Source organism: Amphiura filiformis, chromosome 4 (assembly GCF_039555335.1).
Source record: "Amphiura filiformis chromosome 4, Afil_fr2py, whole genome shotgun sequence".
In the NCBI taxonomy this organism is placed as follows: domain Eukaryota; kingdom Metazoa; phylum Echinodermata; class Ophiuroidea; order Amphilepidida; family Amphiuridae; genus Amphiura; species Amphiura filiformis.
The window spans coordinates 38,283,272-38,305,657 of record NC_092631.1 but is presented as its reverse complement, the minus strand read 5'-3'; the positions used below and the strand labels follow the sequence as shown (position 1 = coordinate 38,305,657).

The 22,386-nt window shown below is 35.6% G+C and overlaps 1 protein-coding gene across 1 annotated transcript in view; it reads right to left on the bottom strand.

Annotated features, from left to right (window-relative positions):
- Window positions 1-3,548: 3,548 nt before the first annotated feature.
- Window positions 3,549-22,386, bottom strand: part of LOC140150188 (uncharacterized) — a 208,246-nt gene continuing 189,408 nt past the window's right edge. The window contains exon 4 of the mRNA XM_072172193.1: window positions 3,549-3,881. Within this exon, the coding sequence (XP_072028294.1) occupies window positions 3,549-3,881 (333 nt within the window). The remainder of the gene's footprint in view (window positions 3,882-22,386) is intronic.

Sequence of the window (22,386 nt, the reverse complement as noted above, 5' to 3'; positions counted from 1 at the left end):
GGCTATCAAGCATGAAAAAATACAATTCCAAGTAAAAAGACCGTATCTGTTATGTGATTTACTTGGATACTTCAATTTGCTTTGGGATCAGACAAAACACCTGCCTCCACGGAAAAAGACAGTATGTGCGATGTAGTTGATTTAAAGATATCGCCTTTTCACCTATCAGGTGTAATAATACACATTATATACCACAAATAAACAAACGAAGTCGCCGAGAAGGGGACGTTGATGCATTACCAAATGTTACTTTACATGATTATTTTGTCATTTATTTTCATATAAAAGAAATTACAATTCATCACTAGAGCGTCAAAATGTCCAATATTAAGTGTGCCTTTATAAAGGTGTATAATGGCTTTGTTTCCGTCCAAGTGATTTTGTATTTTTAAGGCCAAATTTACCATGCTTTTACTGCATGTATTCCTGTATTTTGTCCATTATTGCTTTATTGCTCGTGGTCAAATATCATTAAACTACTGATAATAAAAACATTTCTGCGGGAAATCTAATTATGTAAGTGTTCACTGTTCATAATATAATATTATGGAATATAAAACAAACAATTCAGAAAGTCAAACATGGAGGTAAAACATACTCTACTCTCAACTTTCACAATAAACATGAAATAATAAGTACGTAAAGAGAGGTAAAACTGTTAAGAATATAACGTAAATTCATAAAAGTATAAAAAGATAAATAAATAAACAAATAAATAAATAAATAAATACTTTCAGTAAATAAAGAAGTGAATAAAATATTAAATAACAAAATCAAATAACTACATAAAAATTAATAAATAAACAATTTGAATTGTTTGTTTTATTTATGTATATGTTATTTAGTTATTTTTGTTTGTTATTTATTAAAATAAATACATAGATATATAAATAAAATATATCAATCAATAAATCAATAAATAAATAAACTTTAAAGAGAATATTGCTTATCCATGATAATCTATAAAATTCTTAATTAATAATGATCTATATTGTTATCCTCTTATTATAGATATTTATTAATGTATTCAATATTTATCACTCACTTGTTTATTTTCATTATTATAGCGACCTTAGAAAATAGAAAATAAGTGATTGTAATTTGTGACTTTATGTGATGGAAGAACTAGAAATTCAAAACAAAATAAAACAAAACAAAATATGGCAACCTGATTTGAAGGAACTCATCGCGCACTCACTCATCAAACATTACAAATAACCTACGTAATGATTTGGGTTATAAAGTCAACATCACCATGTTGACTTTTTACCGTTGCACTTTTTAACCGATGAAAAATTCAGGTCAACTTCAACATTAAAATCATTGCAAATATTGACATAGATTGCAACTACAAGTAAAATATTTTATCTGGCCTAGTTGAGTAGTCAAATCAAAGTAGCTTATTCTTCATGCATATTAATTCGTATGCAAGTCTGTCACGCATATCTAATTACTTGCATCAATTAAATATGCAAGTCTTCCATAAAAATAATAGTGACTCGCCAGTTTTGTCACTATAAAATACGGTAAGGAATGATTGTTGTAGCAATAACCAAGTGTTTATATCAAACACTAATGCTATAAATATGCTCTTACTTAAACAGTTTGAGCCTAAAAGTGGCGAGCTCTTGACTTTTAAATATACATAAAGTGGAATACTGCATTATTCATTTTAGTATAATTATGTAGTTTCTATTGCTTCAAGTTAACTTTCTGAACATACTTGTAGTGCAGTGTATTGTAGGATAGAAAGATATCTCTGATTTTGTTGACCTTTCTTGTCGATCTCATATATCATTGCCAATATCATTTCATTATCATCATATTTATTTTCATGATCATGATCATCATCATTATCACATACTCATCATATTCACCACAGCGATCATCATCATCATCATCATCATCATCATCATCATCATCATCATCATCATCATCATCATCATCATCATCATCATCATCATCATCTTAATGTGTGAGCAGTAACGGTCGCATTTTCATATTTCCAGTGACAATGAAACCCAGTTGCTCTTTTCGCTTCCTGGAATTTCGCATATCAATAAATTTCCTGTTTCTCCTCCTGGTATAGTTCTAACCATATGGGCATCGTGAACAACAACATAATCATCACCGTCATTGTCAATCATCATGATCAGCATAATCGTCAGATTCACTACATTGATCATTATCATCATATTTGTGTGAGCAGTGACTGTCGTATTCTCATATTTCCAGTAGCAATTATGAAACCAAAGTGCTCTTTCCGCTTCCTGGAATTCCGCACATCAATAACTTTCCTCAAAGAAAAGTTTAAAACTAGTCAACAACACTCACGTTTTTGTCCGAATAACTTTCCTGTTTCTCCTCCTCGTAGTTCTAACGCATCGTTAAAAGCACCATCGTCATTATCATTATTGTCATCATCATCATGATGATCATAATGATGATCATCATTATCATAATCATCAAGATTCACTACATTGATCATTATCATCATATTTGTGTGAGCAGTCTGTAACTGTCGCATTCTCATATTTCCAGTGGCAATTATGAAACCAAAGTGGATTTTCCGCATCAATAATTCCGCACATCAATAACTTCTCCTCAAAGTTCTAACCTTGAGCAACACTCGTTAAATAACTTTCCTCGTTTCTCCTTATTGTTCTATCATCATTGTTAAAATGCCATCGTCATATGTCATATCATCATCATCATCATCATCAATTCACTACATTGATCATTATCATCATATTTGTGTGAGCAATGACTGTCGCATTCTCATATTTCCAGTAGCAATTATGAAACCAAAGTGCTCTTTCCGCTTCCTGGAATTCCGCGCATCAATAACTTTCATGATCCTTCTAACCATGTGCATCCTGAACAACAACAGAATCATCATCCTAATTGCCATCATCATCATCACATCATCATCATCATCATCATCATCATCATCATCATCATCATCATCGTCATCATCATCATCACATATTGTATGAACATTGACTGTTGCATTCGTTCCTATCCAGTGACCATTATGAAACCAAAGTGCTCTTCCTCTTCATTCAATTTCGTGCATCAATTAATTTTCCCGTATCTCCTGATGGTTTTAACCATTGGCATCATTAACAACATCATAATCAGCAGCAGCAACAACGTTTGTCAATATTGTAATAACATTTGTAGTTCATGGGACTGTTGGAGCGCAAAGTAGTAATATTATTTGTCTTACGAATAATGTTACCAGCACATTATTTCAGTCCCGACACAAAAAAGCCCATAATACGCGAATAAGCACAGACATAAAAGTTCACAGCAGATTTGATTAGACTTCCATACATCAAATCATGTCCGGATTGTTTTCTCAATCATCAGAAGTTAATTTACTATTCATGACGAATTGAGTAATAGCAATGGACTGAAATAGAGCGCTTAAAGTTCGTCTATTTAGATTTTGCTTATTTTGTTTGCCTTTTAACACCCAGCTAAATGAACAAACAAACAAACACCACAAACATTTACCCCAACCCAGTATTTAAAAAAAAAAAAGACTACGTACCTTTTTCTCCAAGGTCAAAATCTAGGTAGAAGCTTTCTAACGTTTGTCTGTACAAACATTCCTGAAATGGTTGTGTAAAATTCCCTGGTGATCTCTCTTTATATTGTTCAAACCACATATCAAATACTGTTCTATTGATGAGTGCAGGGAGAGTGTAAGGCCTCTGAGTATTAAGTGGACTGCTCTCCGAGATACCAGGACTGGGTTGGGGACTTTGTGTGGTCCCCGCAAGGAAGGTATATTCCGCCATCTCGGTTGTTGTGCTGTAATTAGAGTCCTGTGAGAGAACGCAGGTTGGAGAGAACGCTAGTAGAAACACAAATCCCTGTATAACAGAAAAAGAGAAAAAAATGAAGCTGTTAACATTACTTGAATTATATGGCACCGACAGACATGTACATGAGCACGAGACTCTATATGATAAAATACTGACCTTTCAAAGTGTTATTAAATCCTTGGGTAGCTATACATTTTGGTGAGAGATTGTTCAATTCTGTGTAATTATAAAATCTATGAAACACACAAAGTAATGCCGTAAAAGATGCTGTGTATTATGATCAATGAAACACGACGATTTCCTCAATTCCAATTTTGCATATTTATAGCTGCAGCATTATAGTTAAAGCTACATAATGTGGATTTATTAATAATGAAAGCTCTGTTAAGAGTTGCATATTAGCCGGGTATATTAGAGGCGTCGGGACATTAATAACGAGTGCCGAATTCAATTGCCTGGACTCGCCTGTGAAGCTTATTTTTAGCAGACCTGTTGAAGAGTAAATATCACAATATGTTCTCATACTGAACTGTTTGTGATGAGTGTTCCACACGAACCAAAGTCAAAATGTCGTTAAAGCGTTTAACATGCAAGCATGTCAGACGCCTACTGAAACTTCTCGACATCCGGGTGTGCTTGCACAACTCCTCCATCACTATCCGTCAACTTTACGACAACAATAATCGGAAACAACTTGCGTGATTTATCAGGTACAGGTTATCGCTGAAGAATCGTCCTTATTTTTGCTCTTTTGATTGAAAATAATGCCAATAGAGCAAAATAGTGCGGAAGTTGAACATGCGGTGTTTGATGTTGCACGACCAAGTCGCCAACAGTCGTAGTCGCGACATTTAGCGATAGTCGCGACTTTCAACTATGACTTGGTGACAGTTGACTAACGACGACTGCTGAATATAAGTGTTGCTGAAATGTTTTATATTATTATTATTATTTGCAAGGCAGACCCGGGTATTTGCCCTATCTCGTGATCATAATTGCTGGCAGTTCGAATAAGTCCCTAGTCCATAAGATATGTTTTGTGATGCCTGTTTCAATACCATACATGTATCTTTGTACGAAGTATTGCCCCCGAGGTATTGCCTGCGTGACGTCATTCAATCTTAACCATATCTTACGCGTGTTGATCTGTTCATTTTGGGCGTGAACATGGTGAAAGTGACCTCGAGTTTTAACTCAAATTTGGCCTCCAAATAGTCGACTAGTCGCGAATATTGGTGCCGACTCGACTAGTCATCTCCTAAAAATGTTGAAATCGTGCAACCCTATAGTGTTTGAAATATGTGTCAAATTTATGGTAAAACACATTCACTATCACCTTTTGCTTCAGGGTAGCATTCGAGTAGACAGATTCCTGCTGCTGCATATAGCCATTTTATGAATGATGTTCTACATTTCTTAGTACATGCCACGAAGCTGTCAATATGGTTGTAAAGGTCATAAAACGTTGCCTTAATTTAATAAAACGGCGGCAACACTGTTCCCTTTTTCCATTGATGTCTTGCACTTTGTTCAATTCCAGACACTCTCAAAGCTCAAAATGGGATGAAATCAATGAATATTTGTCGGTCGCTGTAACTTTTTTTCAGATATCGCCGAAAGAAGTGCTGTATTTCCTTTACAACTCAATATTGTCTGCATCATAAGGCAAGTCATATCAGGAATCGAAATACCACTTTCTGAGCGATTTTCAATATAGCTTCTCATATGCAAGGGCGAGATTTTATATATTAAATGTATTGACGATTATATGTAAAACGATTTGGTCAAAAAGAAAGTATAGTATACGAACATTTAAAAATTAATTAAAAGTAACGATAAAAGCACGAAGGAAAATTAATACGATTTCGCCCCGAAGATCAACCATCTGAAAGTCCACTATCAGTGATGACCAGCTGATTTGTGAGTTTGAAGATTTGTTAATTAACCACCGGTTCTCCCTCCTAGCAATGTACAATAATGGTACGCGGGGCACATTAATTTTGTTAATTGAATCGAGGCTTTGTTGTCTTTTTAGCTTCAAGTTTTGTTTATAGCTTAACCCATCAGAATAATTGATGTAGGAGACAGTAGAGCGACCAACAAAGTTGCCTAGTTGTCAACCAGTGTGTAAATGAGAACTAAGTCTTTTCTTTTCTTAACAGGTCTGCCAAGGCAAAGTGCGCGAAATGACCGATATTTTTGTTTTAATAAACGTCTTGCCAAGATTGATTCACTCCGTGACGCAGCTGTTATGCTGCTCCTTGAATACGCCGCTAAGAGATAGCAGGATGCACCATTGACCTTAAACGACAATACCGGGAATATAATTGAATCCTGAACGGAAGCTTACAAAAACTACTTACAGTGGGTAATATCAACAATTTATCATGATGGATATAGGATGGAGAGGATGGATTAGAAGTCAGTTTATGCATTATGGTAAATTTCCAGCCTTTACAATTCAATAGAGGTGTTTGAATTGATGGTTATTATTTATTAATTTCTTACGAAGAACATTAATCATAATGAATAAAGTGCACTATGTTTATCGCTTCAGGTTGGTCTCTATGTGTGTTAAATCATGTGCTAAAACGAATATTCAACATGACACGTAACCCACTTATTTACCAACACGATGTTCCAGAAACAATTCACTGAGATAGAATTCTGGAAAAGTAGATGACATCTACTCAAAAGTCTGAAACAAGTCTGTCGTTTTAAATACATAATCTGGAGGGTCTCACAGACCTACTGACAATAGTATGGCTTTGTCCAACATTGGACTAGTAGTGGGACAGATATTCACTAAGACAGTTAAAGTACGTCACCAATAATTGTCTGTAAGATTGTTACTTTATCTCCTAATCTTGGATGATTCGACTCATCAAAAACTGAAATGATTGGTCAAATTATTAAAATCGGTGACAGGACATATAAAATGAATTCCAACAGAAAAAAAGACACCGCGGTTGCGGTTGAACCACATCACTATACAATAACGCTATCAGACGTTTTCATTTCACAGAGGCACAAGAGCACGTAATAACCTTTCGTGATATGACTATCTTGATGAAGTAGATTACACCGTGATGACCTAGTCAGCCAAGGTATTGTCAACTAGAGAATTTGTCTGTGTCCCGTGGCGGATACGCAAGATTCATTTAATATTAACCTTTTTATTGGATGGTAAAAGCTTTAGAGATCAACGTTCGTCTGGGTTTTCAACCAGGATACAAAAAGTGTATAGCAAGTTGATTCAAAATCGTGTGGATTGTTTCTTAAGACTATAACAGATCCTCAGACATACTCAAATTGTCGTAGGGATATTTGGAACATTCATTTAACCCGCCACACTAAACCCACTTGTATATCAACACAATGTTACAAAACAATTCACCGAGCCACATTCCTTTAAAAACTAGCTGGTACACCTGCTCAAAACTATTTAAAATGCATGTCTTATCAAAGGTGTGAAGATAAGGAAAAGAAATCTTTTATCATTTCAAATACATATTGTATCTTGTTAAATTGCCTACACCTTTAAATGTTGGAGGGTCTCGATAACCTATACAATGTATAAGCAACATCATGGCTTTGTACAACATTGGATGGAGGAATGGGGACCAAAGGACCGTCAAAGTGTGCCACCAATTTTTGTGCGTGTAAGTTTGTATAACTTTGTCTCCTTCGACCTATTTCATTTTTACAAAGCTGAAACGACTGGTTGCATTATTAACAGGTAATATAAAATGGATTCCAACAGAAAAGACATTGCGGTTGAACCACCTCACTACACAATAACGCTATCAGACGTTTTCATTTCACAGAGGCGTAAGAGCACGTAATAACCTTTTGTAATATGACTATCTTGATGAAGTAGATTACACCGTGATGACCTAGTCAGCCAAGGTATTGTCAACTTGAGAATTTGTCTGTGTCCCGTGGCGGATACGCAAGATTCATTTAATATTAACCTTTGTATTGGATGGTAAAAGCTTTAGAGATCAACGTTCGTCTGGGTTTTCAACCGGGATACAAAAAGTGTATAGCAAGTTGACTCAAAATCGTGTGGATTCGTTGTTTATTAAGGGCTGGGGTATGAACGTTTGGACAGTATTTATTTTGGGACATCAGAGCACATCAGACATATCGAATTGCATTCTGAATACGAAGAATGTCATTCTGATATCAAATAATTTTGATTTTTTGAAATTCGCAATTTAATACACATTTTATGGCAAATCATTAAAATTGATATTTTTGATATTTAACAGTACTTGAAGTAAACTTTATAAATCTGATGATTTATACTTAAAGTGTATGTAGGTGGGATGAAAAGCCGACGATCAATTTAAAATTTTGACCTTTCGTATTGAAGATATGGATTTTTTCCCAAAACACCAAAAGAAAATTAGGTCTTTTTGGGAAAAAAATCCATATCTTCAATATGAAAGGTCAAAATTTTCAATTGACCGTCGGCTTTTCCTCCCTGCTACATACACTTTAAGAATATATCATTAGATTTATATAATTTACTTCGAGGACTGTTAAATATCAAAAATTTGAAAACTATCAAATTTTTGTCAAAATTTGTCATAAAATTTGTATTATATTGTGATTTTCAAAAATGAAAATTATTTGATATCAGAAAGACATGCTTCGTATTCAGAATGCAATTCGATAGGTCCGAGGTGCTCTCATGTCCCACAAAAAATACTGTCGAAACGCAATAAACGCTCATTTTAGATCCCTTAAGACTATAACAGATCCTCAGACACCCTCAAATTGTCGTAGGGATATTTGGAACATTCATTTAACCCGACACACTAAACCCACTTGTACATCAACACAATGTTACAAAACAATTCACCGAGCCACATTCCTTTAAAAATAGCTGGTACACCTGCTCAAAACTATTTAAAATGCGTGTCTTATCAAACGTGTGAAGATGAGTAAAAGAAATCTTCTATCATTTCAAATACACATTGTATTCTATTATATCCCCTACACCTTTAAATGTTGGAGGGTCTCGATAACCTACTAACAACATCATGGCTTTGTCCAACATTGGATGGACGAATGGGGACCAAAGGATAGGCAAAGTGTGTCACCAATTTTTGTGCGTGTAATTGTATAACTTTGTCTCCTTCGACCTTTTTCATTTTTACAAAGCTGAAACGATCGGTTACATTATTAACAGGTAATATAAAATGGATTCCAACAGAAAAGACATTGCGGTTGCCACCCCGCTCTACACACTAATGCTATCAGACGTTTTGTAATTTCACAGAGGCGTAAGGGCAGCGTAATAACCTTTTGTAATATTACTATCTTGATGAAGTAGATTACACCGTGATGACCAAGTCGGTCAACGGATTGTCAACTTGAGAATATGTTTGTGTCCAGTGGCGGATACGCAAGATTCATCTATTATTAACCTTTTTATTTGTCATGGTGAAAGCTTCGAGATCAACGTTCGTCTGGGTTTTCAACCGGGATTCAAAGCGTGTATATAGCAAGACTAGTCTATTTAAAATGTCACAATCGTGTAGATAGTTTCATAAGACTTTAACTGATCCCCAGGTTATGGTGGTTATGGCAAATTCGTATGGATATTGTTGCAATTCGAGTTACTTATTTTGTAGAAACAATCTCAACACCTCAAGTGCTTAATTGTTTTGCTTCGCTTTTATTCACTCCGTATAAAAAGATTTTGCCAACTAGTGCGTTTTAAGAAGACGAATGGAACTTCAAGAGTTTGTCAAAATTGGCAGATTTAAGCATGTTATGACAGAGAGTGCGATTGAAACGTGAGTATGGCACGAGCTAGAAGAGAGACGAGATGAGGAGGGGGGGGTGTGTGTGGGAGAAAGAATAAGAGGAGAGAATGTAGAGAGAGAAAAGACAGGGAAGAAGCAAGAGAGAGGAGTGAGTGAAAGAGATGTACATAACAAGACGTATTATGTGTACGTATATTCACACAAACCTGTTTTCGTCCTACCCTTACTAACAATATTCAAGTTGTACACATAGATCTAACAAATGTATCTGAAAAACTTTCAAGCACTCAGATTATGAATAAAGGTACTTGACTATAAATCCAACGATATTTACGAGGAACATATAATTCCCTAAATTTTTCACGGGGGACGCCCCCCCTAAAAACCCCAATTATTTACTGATTGATTGATTGATTGATTGATTTCATTAGGCCGAAGCCAGGCAAAGCCAAATAGTGCTCAGAGGCTCAAAACTAAAGGGATACCAACAGAATATGACGGGACAGGGATATGGGAAGAGGTCCAATTTTAGAAGCAGGGGGAAACCCGGAGTACCCAGAGAAAAACTTGCGAAGACGAACATGGATCAGCAAGCATGCTAACATGTCCAATAAACACGTGTATTTTGGGCAAAAATAGGGTAAAAATAGAGCAAACTTTCCCAATTATAAAGCCGGTACAAAATATGCCACCCCTCGTTAATGCTTCTGTCGCTGACAATCAACTACAGGGTTGAAACGAATATGACCATTTTCATCCTGTAGTGAAGTTTGGGAAGACATTGCATTAACATATGATGCAGCAGTACTCTATTCTTACATAATATAGCAAATCATGTCAAACAGTTCTTATCCCACATACCCAGCCTACACAAAACGTTTTCGACATCATTCGCAAAAGGTTATAACAAGTTGTCAGAAAACGTTTAAATGTCGGATTATATAAAGGGTATAAAAGGGTATAAAACGTTTTCATAACATTAAAAAACATTTTTTGATAACCTACTACAAATATTTTAACATAATGTTATTTAAGTGTTGACAAAATATTTGGGAAAAAATGTTTGCAAAAACAAATAGTTTATAATAACATTTTGAAAACATTTTAAAAATATAGTGTATTTTCATAAAAACGTTTTAAAACGTTTTCATGACCTTTATATAACCCGACATTTTAATGTTATTAAAACGTTTTTGTAAAAAAAACCCAACATACACCTTGTTTAAAACGTTTTAAAAACGTTGTTGTGTTTGCTGGGTAGATTGCTTTGTTGTTGTCATCAAGTGTTATGAAAGAATCTACAAATACCTTTGAAAAATATTTTCTGACCTTGTTCCAACAACTGATGATTTTCCAAACATACATTAAAGAATACACTACTTTTGATTTTATACAGCGTGTAAAACAACGTATCGTATATATTTTGAGTTTAAGGTAAAATAGAAGGGTCAAGTTTTCTGACCATACAGAGTAGTCTATCTAGAGACACATGAGCATGTTAAGTAAACTGTCTTTTTGTTGCATCCCTTCTTTTAGCATTAAATTGTCCCATGGTAACTTCTGCAGTACAAATAAATACTACAATTTCATCCTGGGAGGATTACTGAAGCTTTATCTGGTACGATATGTGACATCATTGTGACGTAGCAATGGGTTTTTATAACATTTGGCCAAAGCCAGGCAAAACCCAATACATGTATTAATACAGTACACACAGGCTGTTAAGTTAAAGGGATGCCAACTGAATACTAAGTAACAAGGGTATGGGAAGAGGTCCGATTTTAGAAGCAGGTAGGAAACCGGAACACCCGGAGAAAATACTGCGAGGACGAGCATGGATCGGCAACCAATCTGACATGTCGTACATGGGGAATTGAACCAGGGCCGCAGTGGCGAGAAGCGAGTGAGAAGACCACTACACATAACCCGTCCTCCCCAGATCATGTTTATACAAACAATAAAAACATACAAATAAAAAGGATAAAAGGAACATGTAACCAAGACAACTGGGGCCTCTCCTTCCCACAAGGCATGCCCCGAACGAAACATACACACACATCATATTATAAATACACATTTAAAAAAAAGCAAACCAGCAAACTGCCACCGAACCTGTATTTTGACTTTCCACTTTTTTCATGTCTTGAATGACAGATGGACAAAAAGGACAAGAGAAGCAATTTAAGAAATGACACTCAGACAGTCTTCAAGTCTTTGCATTTAATTTGCAACTGGTCTCAGGTGACCCTGGTGATATAAAACCTGTTGAACCAGTCTCAAAAGGAATCGGACTGCAGTTGTTGACAGTGTTCGCAATACATGGGAAGCATATCTGTCGGCATTAAGTTTGTAAGATTTCTCTGTGTTCTTTTCAAAAGGCACGGTGAGTTACAAAGCTTTTTTGTACATAGTTAACTAATCTATAGCTTGTATAAATTTCCATTATTCAATTCACACGAGTTCAAGGTAAAATACAGCAACATCTATCTAATTATTTTCATAAACCTTCTAGAATCATTCACCATTAAATATATAATATGAGTCTACGATACACAGATCACTCGACTAGATGGAAAAAAGAATCAAATAAATACAACGATTTGATCCTATAATGTAGTAGGATTTAAATTAGAACATTATACAAATCCAGGAGTTTGTGTTGGCATGATAGTTAATCTACAACATGTATAAATTCCAATTATTCATTTCATTTAACACAGGTTCAATTCAGTTCAATACAGCAACCAGATCAAGTATGTTTATTTCCTCTTTAACCTTTTAGAACCATTCACCATTATTTACTTCTATACGTATAATACAAAAGTGCTTCACTAAATTGAAAAAGAACGTACAAAACATTACGTTAAAAAGGAACACTTTTCACCAATGCAACGTTTGTCATGGTCAAACCACTACACTCAACCAGATGTGGATCAGATGTTCAGATCTGATGACGCCCTTCGACGAGATGGACAAAATATTAGTAAGTAACTTTATTGTAACAAGAATCTTGGAATTTCACTGATCACAAGTTAACCTTGAGGATTTCACTGATCACAAGTTAACCTTGAGGATTTCACTGATCACAAGTTAACCTTGAGGATTTCACTGATCACAAGTTAACCTTGAGGATTTCACTGATCACAAGTTAACCTTGAGGATTTCACTGATCACAAGTTAACCTTGAGGATTTCACTGATCACAAGTTAACCTTGAGGATTTCATTGATCACAAAAACCTTGAGGATTTCACTGATCACAAGTTAACCTTGAGGATTTCACTGATCACAAGTTAACCTTGAGGATTTCACTGATCACAAGTTAACCTTGAGGATTTCACTGATCACAAGTTAACCTTGATGATTTCACTGATCACAAGTTAACCTTGAGGATTTCACTGATCACAAGTTAACCTTGAGGATTTCACTGATCACAAGTTAACCTTGAGGATTTCACTGATCACAAGTTAACCTTGAGGATTTCATTGATCACAAGTTAACCTTGAGGATTTCACTGATCACAAGTTAACCTTGAGGATCAAATCACAAGTTAACCTTGAGGATTTCACTGATCACTAGTTAACCTTGAGGATTTCACTGATCACAAGTTAACCTTGAGGATTTCATTGATCACAAGTTAACCTTGAGGATTTCACTGATCAACAAGTTAACCTTGAGGATTTCACTTCACAAGTTAACCTTGAGGATTTCACTGATCACAAGTTAACCTTGAGGATTTCACTGATCACAAGTTAACCTTGAGGATTTCACTGATCACAAGTTAACCTTGAGGATTTCACTGATCACAAGTTAACCTTGAGGATTTCACTGATCACAAAACCTTGAGGATTTCACTGATCACAAGTTAACCCTGAGGATTTCACTGATCACAAGTTAACCTTGAGGATTTCACTGATCACAAGTTAACCTTACGTTAAGGATTTCACTGATCACAAGTTAACCTTTGATGATTTCACTGATCACAAGTTAACCTTGATGATTTCACTGATCACAAGTTAACCTTGAGGATTTCACTGATCACAAGTTAACCTTGAGGATTTCACTGATCACAAGTTAACCTTGAGGATTTCATTGATCACAAGTTAACCTTGAGGATTTCACTGATCACAAGTTAACCTTGAGGATTTCATTGATCACAAGTTAACCTTGAGGATTTCACTGATCACAAGTTAACCTTGAGGATTTCACTGATCACAAGTTAACCTTGAGGATTTCACTGATCACAAGTTAACCTTGAGGATTTCACTGATCACAAGTTAACCTTGATGATTTCACTGATCACAAGTTAACCTTGAGGATTTCACTGATCACAAGTTAACCTTGAGGATTTCATTGATCACAAGTTAACCTTGAGGATTTCACTGATCACAAGTTAACCTTGAGGATTTCACTGATCACAAGTTAACCTTGAGGATTTCACTGATCACAAGTTAACCTTGAGGATTTCACTGATCACAAGTTAACCTTGAGGATTTCACTGATCACAAGTTAACCTTGAGGATTTCACTGATCACAAGTTAACCTTGAGGATTTCACTGATCACAAGTTAACCTTGAGGATTTCATTGATCACAAGTTAACCTTGAGGATTTCACTGATCACAAATTAACCTAAAAGTTACGTAAGTCTACACAATATTATAATAGCAATATGTTATAAACAAGGGTATCTGCGACGCTTTTGTAATATTTGTGTGCTTCCAAATGTCCGGCTTTATACGACCTCTCAGTAAAATATACACGTGAAATACAAAACCGTCTACTATATATACAATGAGTTTGGACAAACTGATTCAAGAAAAAAAAACAACCGAAAAACTTTGCTTTTTGAGTAGGCTTTTTATTGACTTATCACTTTGCCGTATCCTTTTTGGATCTAAGTCCATATGTGGCCTAAATGTAGGTACTTAGCTAATACACACATACAAAAACGGGCAAGGGGACATCTGTGTAAATGACAAACAACAGGCTGCGTCACCCGTCAAATAATAAGGATACTATCATCGTACGGGGTGATAATTTACAATTATAACGGTACTTTTTACGTACATAACGCAAGTCTATACACTCTTATCCGCTTCACTCCGAAGTTTGTGTATAGTAATGGATGCAACAGCGACAAGTTTGTCGAATCACCCGACATTATTCTGAAACCACCGGGGGAGTCAAAACTCTTGTCTCCCGTTTCCCCCAGTAAAACCCAAAATTACTAAAATTCCACTTATTGCAGCAAATTTGCGCAAAATTGGTTGACACCTCCCCCTGAAATTACTTTACCCACAGTGCTTCCCTCCCTGAAAAAAAAATTCCTGGTCCCGCTACTGACAGATCAAATTTGGACTGTACTACCCCCGGTTGGATATGTATTTACGAACCAATGCGTGAGTCACCATGGCGAAGTTCATTTACGTCGTCAGTATGAACACGATGTTTGCAAAGCTGCATCAACTCCGATGGACAAATACAATTTTGGAATTGGAGCCTTTATGGATACAATTGGAGTTGAAAAGAGAGTAAAACCTAATATTTAGAATGGACTTTGATACCGTCATCTCTTTCACTTTGTGTACAGTATACCCTTTCGATCAAGTCAGGTGACATCATATGCGAACTGAATTCCAATAAGTCTATAATTAGTTTATATAATGCTTTCAACACTCAGGCTCTATGTATATTGCTATTTCGGAGATGAATTCTAGTGACGTCGACATAGCAACATTATCGCAAAAACTCCAACTCATGTATGCTTGCGGCGGCTACGCCCTCTTCAAGGTTCATGTCGACGTGTTTTTCTGTCAAATTCATATTCGGCAGTATGGCAAAACTTTTACTCGTGAAATCCCATTCCCGTATACTGGTACACTTATGGCTATATATTGAATTGTCATTTAAGCATTAATGTGCTGCAAGGATATTCTGATCTCAGCAAGCTTTTAATTCTTTGGACCTATCATTTTCTAACGGGTAATTGTTCGCTCCGAACCATAAACACAGTGCAAAAAATAAAAATGTTAAAACTTCCATCATAATTCTTCTGCTGTCGTGTCCTTATATACTATACTCTATAACGATTGATTCACGTAGAAGAATGAATGGCTGGTGATCTACATCATATTACACTGGGATTCTGCTCTGTGACCATGACAAGAGTATACTCTCGAAGAGTACTCCAGAGTACACCTGAGTGTATATCAAATTCAATAAGGGGTAAAATACTATATGAAAAATATGTGCCCAGATACTGTTTCCTGATTTACTGGCATCATACACGTCATTCATGCCACAGCTACCTACGTTGTCCTTTATTGTCCTTTATAACTTGTTATAACCACAATCATTTTTATGTATCATCTAAATATACCCGAGTACTTGCTGTAAGCAACTCTTTAAAATGAAAACTCGTTCCTACGATACATCCTTGCATGCATTTATTCATGTTATTCAATGCTCACTCTAAATACAAACATGAATTATACACATCGAACACATTATCCTCTGAGGCGGTTAAAAGGGATCAAATAATAAGTTTTATTTGGTTAAACGTTTCCGCTTCCAAAATGATTTTCCTCCCTTCAACTCCAGTATCTAATACTGTTGGCTGTTTGATTTTGAAGTAAACATTGATTGATTAAAGATCGTATATTTTGTCATCGATTCATAAATGCTATTGACATGAACGCTGATTGAGATTAAAAAAAAGGGTGAAAAGCCACACAGGAGAGATTTTTTAAACTTTGGCCCCTTTTTACGTTTTGTGGTAGATATGGTTAAGTGAATAGAAGAACAGATGGATGCTTAAATTTACCTCTGAATAAGGACCCAGGGGTAAAGAAGAAATCAACAAACAACACACACAAACAAAGTGAAGATGGCAGTTCCAATGATGGTTCCACAATACATAAGATCTCAAATATCTAGAGAAGTAGGTAAGGGCAATAGCTGCCCTGCGAACATTTACATACAGTATATTGTACTCATCTAGGCAGCTATTGCACTTACCCACTTCTGGCAGTCGATATACTCATCTGTGATACATAATTCTAACCTGGATACGTTTGTATATTCATAGAGTGGCCTTTGCATGCTCTCGACCCATTCCCTCACAGAAATAATGGTTCTAAAACTAGGCCTTAAAGAACCCCGTTTTGTCCTGGAAAACTCAAGTAAAAAGTTCTTTAAACTGAAAGAACACTTTTAGCTTCTTAGAAGGTTCTTTAATTCTTTATAGAACAGTTTTGGAATTTGTCATTATAGAACAAAGTTCCATATAGAAGACAGATATTAGAACCTTTTCTTCTCACTATTGCAAATGTGATCATATCGAGGAAAAAATACCATCATTTTAATGATATTGAAATTGAATTCAACATGAACATGCGAAGCGCTGAATGCCACTGGATCCATAAATATTCGTTTCCTTTCCTTTGTATACTGTTACGCGGCATATGGCATGAAAATATTGATATGAATTATATTTGATGTATATTTTGCAATCCCTTCAAGCGTTACGATACTTTAATAAATATTTAATCGTTCAAGTTCATCAAAACGTAAAATTTATTACATTATTGTCATAAAATATGATCTGTTATTTGTCAATGACGCTAATGCTATTTTACGTTTGTTCAAAGTCAATAGAAAATATAGAGACACAAAATAGATTCAGCCAGCAACAAAACATGTCCTTCTGTTGGCGTTTCTGAAATCTTTTTAGTACTTACTATCATCAAGCCAATCACTTTATATTTCCATAAGTAGGATTTTGTATAGTTTCAGGTAAAGAGCTTTTGAAAAAACATTGGCCTACATTTTGTCGTTGTGAGTGTATGTTGTCATGCTTATTATTCAAGTCCGTACGCTTACAACACATTAATGCCGTTTTAGTGAATATCATTAGTTTCATTTTGTATGTTAGTCATGTTTTTCGCATAATATACCACTTAACCACTTCCACGTGTATAGTGACGAGATATTGAACCGTTTACTTAGCTGTTTTGTGTTTTGAATGCGATAAACACGATATACAGTGTGTCTTGGTTAATGTGAGAATAGCTTAGACAAGAAACAGGTATTGAAAATGGCGAGAACAGTATGAAAGTTTTAGCTCGAGCTGACTGCATCGAAACACTAGCTGATTTCTGGGTTGGGATTACCGAGAGTTAAATTAATTTAGGTATTGACTAAAGGCGAGTGACATATTTTAGTGTGTCAAAAATAAGCATTTTGATACCTGGATGTGATTTAAACGGTATGTTTTACGGATCCTTGATACTTTCTACATAGTATGAACTTATGAAAATGAGATAAAGTATCAGAAAATCAAATTAAACTGACCATAAAAAGTTCAATGATCTCATTGAAATGTCTGCATCACAATTGTGCTGAGGCATGGTATTCCAGACAATGAATACAGCACCTTATTGAAACTATAGTAATATCAGATCTAGAGTGGATAAAAAATGCCATAACCAATTCTTTTGTATTTATTGTCTCTCTTATTTTAGTTCAAGTTCTTCAAGACATGGATCATAGTCATCATGAAACTGGTGGTCTGTAACCAGAGATAATGGCAAACATTACATTTCCTCTCAATCTAGTGAGCACGGTGAGTGACCGCAAGGATACACCGATGAAGACTTTAATACTCTCGGTCGCATTTTACATCTAACCTCTAGCGCACGAACTTACAATTTCAAATCATATTTGATTAATATGGGGCATTCTTTCTACCGTATCCTGTCAGATAATGTCATTCGTCTTAAGGAATTTCGCATCAAATTGATTGCATGTGTTGCATGCTTCGATTAACCAAGGATTGTATTCTAGTTTTACGTTACTTTTTAAAGTGCCATAAGGGTTTGAATGATATATTGTGTGAGTACTCTTCCTTCCCAAGAAAAATCATAGTATAGCCTATCTGCTATCATGCTTTGTTAATTGGTGCTTTGCCCAAATTGGGTACATGTACCTGACACTTTCGCCAAAATTCACCCAATTGGTGCATTGGTCATCACTTTATAAAACCCAGCCATCGATATACCAAAATCGCTGAAAGGATACCCCAAACCGTGGTACATCCCCGTAAACCTTCAACCAGGGAGAATCTCCTCCGGGGTTACACTTGGGAAGGCAGACCCAGATATCCACGACATGACAGCTTCAACATCTTATTTTGACATCCATGTACATTTGTACATACGACATTCTATTTCAGTAAAGTGTAAAAAGAGAATACAATGTCATCAACGCACTCAAAGCAAGGCAGACTGACTGGTTGACAAGTCGCTGACATATCAGGGTGACATGGAAACAAGAAATGATAGGTTCTCTACTTGAAGAATGTCAAGAGGGTTTTGCTTGTTACGCATGCGATAAAAGCTAATTCTGTGGAAAGAAAAAACACTTTCCAAATTGCTGTGTGTGAAAAATCAAAATAACCTGAGCTGTCAAGAAGACGCTTGTTTGGAGGTTTTGATTTTTTTTGTCCAGATCTGATGTTGCCATACTTATAATAACAACAAATAAGAGCATGTTAAAATGCCTAACATAATGCATTAAAGTTAAGTAACCAGAGATCCCCTGTAAATATGAAAAACGTACCAACAAACCAAAGACCGTGTAAATAGAAAAAACAAACAAAACCAAACAACAACTAGAGGCAAATGGTGGTCATAGACCACAAACCTAGCTGGGGCATGTTGGTGTTGTGGAGGTATCTGACCCCTGCAAAATGTTCCAAAAATGTTCCCCTGTCATGAGGCTTGTTGTCACCGAGTTTTGAGTCCGGTACTCCTCACAGATGTCCAGAAAATGCAATTCTAAGATTTGACCCAGATGACCTTTGACCAGACCCCTGCAAGATGTTCCATAATTCACCCCTGGTCATGAGTTGTCACCGAGTTTGAGCCCTGTACCTCTTACAGATGTCCATATAACGAAATTCTAAGATTTGGCCCCAGAATGATGTCTTTTGAGCTGACCCGTGCAAAATGTTCCAATATGTTCCACAGGTCATGAGGTTGTCACCGAGATTGAGCCCCGTACCCCTTACAGATGTCCAGATATTGAAATTCGAAGATTTGACCCCAGCTGACCTTTGACCTGCCCCCCTGCAAAATGTTCCAACATGTTCCCCTGGTCATGAGGTTGTCGCCGAGATTGAGCCCTACCCTTACAGATGTCCAGATATTGAAATTCGAAGATTTGACCCCAGCTGACCTTTGACCTGATCCATGCAAAATATTCCAAAATGTTACTCTTCTCATCAAGTTTATTGTCACTGAGTTTGATAAAAAAATTCAGGGAAAAAAAAAAAAATTCGGGAAAAAAAAAATTCGAGAAAAAAAAAAATTTTCGGAAAAAAAAATTTCAAAAAAAAAATTTCGGAAAAAAATTTCAAAAAAAAACTTTCGAAAAAAAAAATAACCTTTCAAAAATAAAAATTTCGGAAAAAAAAATTCGGGAAAAAAAAAATTTCGGAAAAAAAATTTCACAAAAAAAAAAATTTCGGAAAAAAAATTTCAAAAAAAAAATTTTGGAAAAAAAAAAATTCGGAAAACAAATAATTTCGGAAAAAACAATTTCAAAAAAAAAAAACGGAAAAAAAAACAAAAAATTTCTATCTCCTTCATTCTCTTCAAAAAATCCCAATTTTTTAATTCTCTTCAATTTCCCTTAACTTCCCTCAATTTCCCCTCATTTTCCCAAATTTCGGGACGAAACTCTTTTCCAGTATGGGGCCGGTATAGGCCCTCCCCTCACTTCAAGTATCATAGCCATGCGACAAACAATGTAGACGTAACAGCATTTTTTAGCGTTTGTTACTAACGGACTAACGGACGGACGGACGGACTAACAGACGGAGAGACATGGTGACTTATTAATAGAGCTGCTACCCGCAGCTAGCTAACACCCGCAGCTAAAAACAATGATTCAAAAAGGCCAAACCATATCTTCACAAGTCAAATAATTCTTACATAGCATCAAGTCAGGGTTTCACAGTGGTTTGTTTTCAGCGGAAGAACCCGAACGATTACAATACCTAGCTGGGGTGTAAACCCCCAGCTAGGTAAATACTTAAGCAATGCAATTTCACTTTGTTGCCAGCGGAAGAAAACGGAAGATTACAGTGGTTTGTTTCAGCGGAAGAACCCGAACGATTACAATACCTAGCTGGGGGGTGTAAACCCCCCAGCTAGGTAAAAACGTGAAATGGTGTATCAGGGCTACTCTTACCGCATGGGCAGGCCTCTAGTTGATTGATGTTTTTTTAATATCAAGGCTAATCTATGTATTAACTTATCTACTTAGCTAACGCTAACGGGTTGTCGCCAATATCCTAGTTGACGTGCTGCAACTCCTGATTTGAAGCTACATACCGTATGAAACGTGCATCCCGCTTCAAAACTTCAAGGTTAATTGTTATTTTTTTTAAACTTTGGATACTTTGCCATAAGCATGCATGATCATACATATTCCAGCGTTCTACTGAATAACCCCACGACGAGATTATGATGTAAAATATTCAGTTTTCAGTATAATGCTTTTCTTCTTTTATCCAGATACCTTTAGGCAGTCAACCTATGTCATTAACAAGCTGGGAAAATAGTAAACATCAGACAAATACGTGAGAGAGTCTTATGATTTAATTCCACCCTCTTACAAATTATGTAGAAGCACTATTTTACTTTTCTAACAAATATACATGTATTATAAGATTCCCGTTAAGAATGTGATAACAAAGAGTGGTATATATACTTAAACAATGCAATGTGTCGCGTTTTCCGTGTAAAACAAAATTAAAACAACGTAACCTTATACAAGTTTGGGTTCAATATAACGTTAGTTTTACACAGTCATAGTCACAATGTTATTACAACTTCTCCAGGATCATAAATCAATATTGGCATTAACGCTATAGAAATCCATCCTTTCAAAATGAATTCAACATAATGCAATGTAGAACTGTTGTATAAAACTCCCGTACATACCAAATCAAATGTGACAATTTTACAGACATAAATGGAGCGAAATGAATCCGACGAAGACGCAAACAAATAATAATCATGTGTACTGCCGATAGCGATTTAGCTTTCACTTTTCCTTTCCTACTTTTTTGTTTTGTTATTTTGACAAATTTGTCATATCAAGGATAACGAACTCATGTATCTTGCGTTCGAAATTTGACTCATTTAACTTGAATAAATTTGTTTTACAAATGAACAGACATATCTGGTACAACAAAAAAGAAGTATTTAGAATAAAATTATCTTAACAAATTAAACGAAATGAATAATTTATAAGTTTTTGCCAAGCCAAGACTGCAGTTTTCATACATAAGAAGAGAAGCCTTGAGCAAATAGTTTGGAAGCGCTAAACAGCGGAAAAAGAATCTGATAGAGTAACTTAACTAGATTCCTGGCATCTTCCAATGGAATAGATTCCCAGTCTGTTTTAACACCTAATTCGTTTAGCACTGCAAATTATTACACAGGAAACAACGAATACGCTACACCAAGATGGTCTCGTAAAGCTGAAGTATACATTTAGCACTTAGCCATAGTGGTAATATTCTGATGTATCGGGCAGATCAAGTGGAAATGTGTAATATAAAATGCATCTTATATAATTACATGGTACGTGGTTTTATCATGCGCGAAACGCAATTACGGATGCGCTTCATACCATCAATGACAGTGTAAATGGGAAGGATAACAAAAATGTATGATGTCTTTTGTCATGATGTCTTTCTTATTC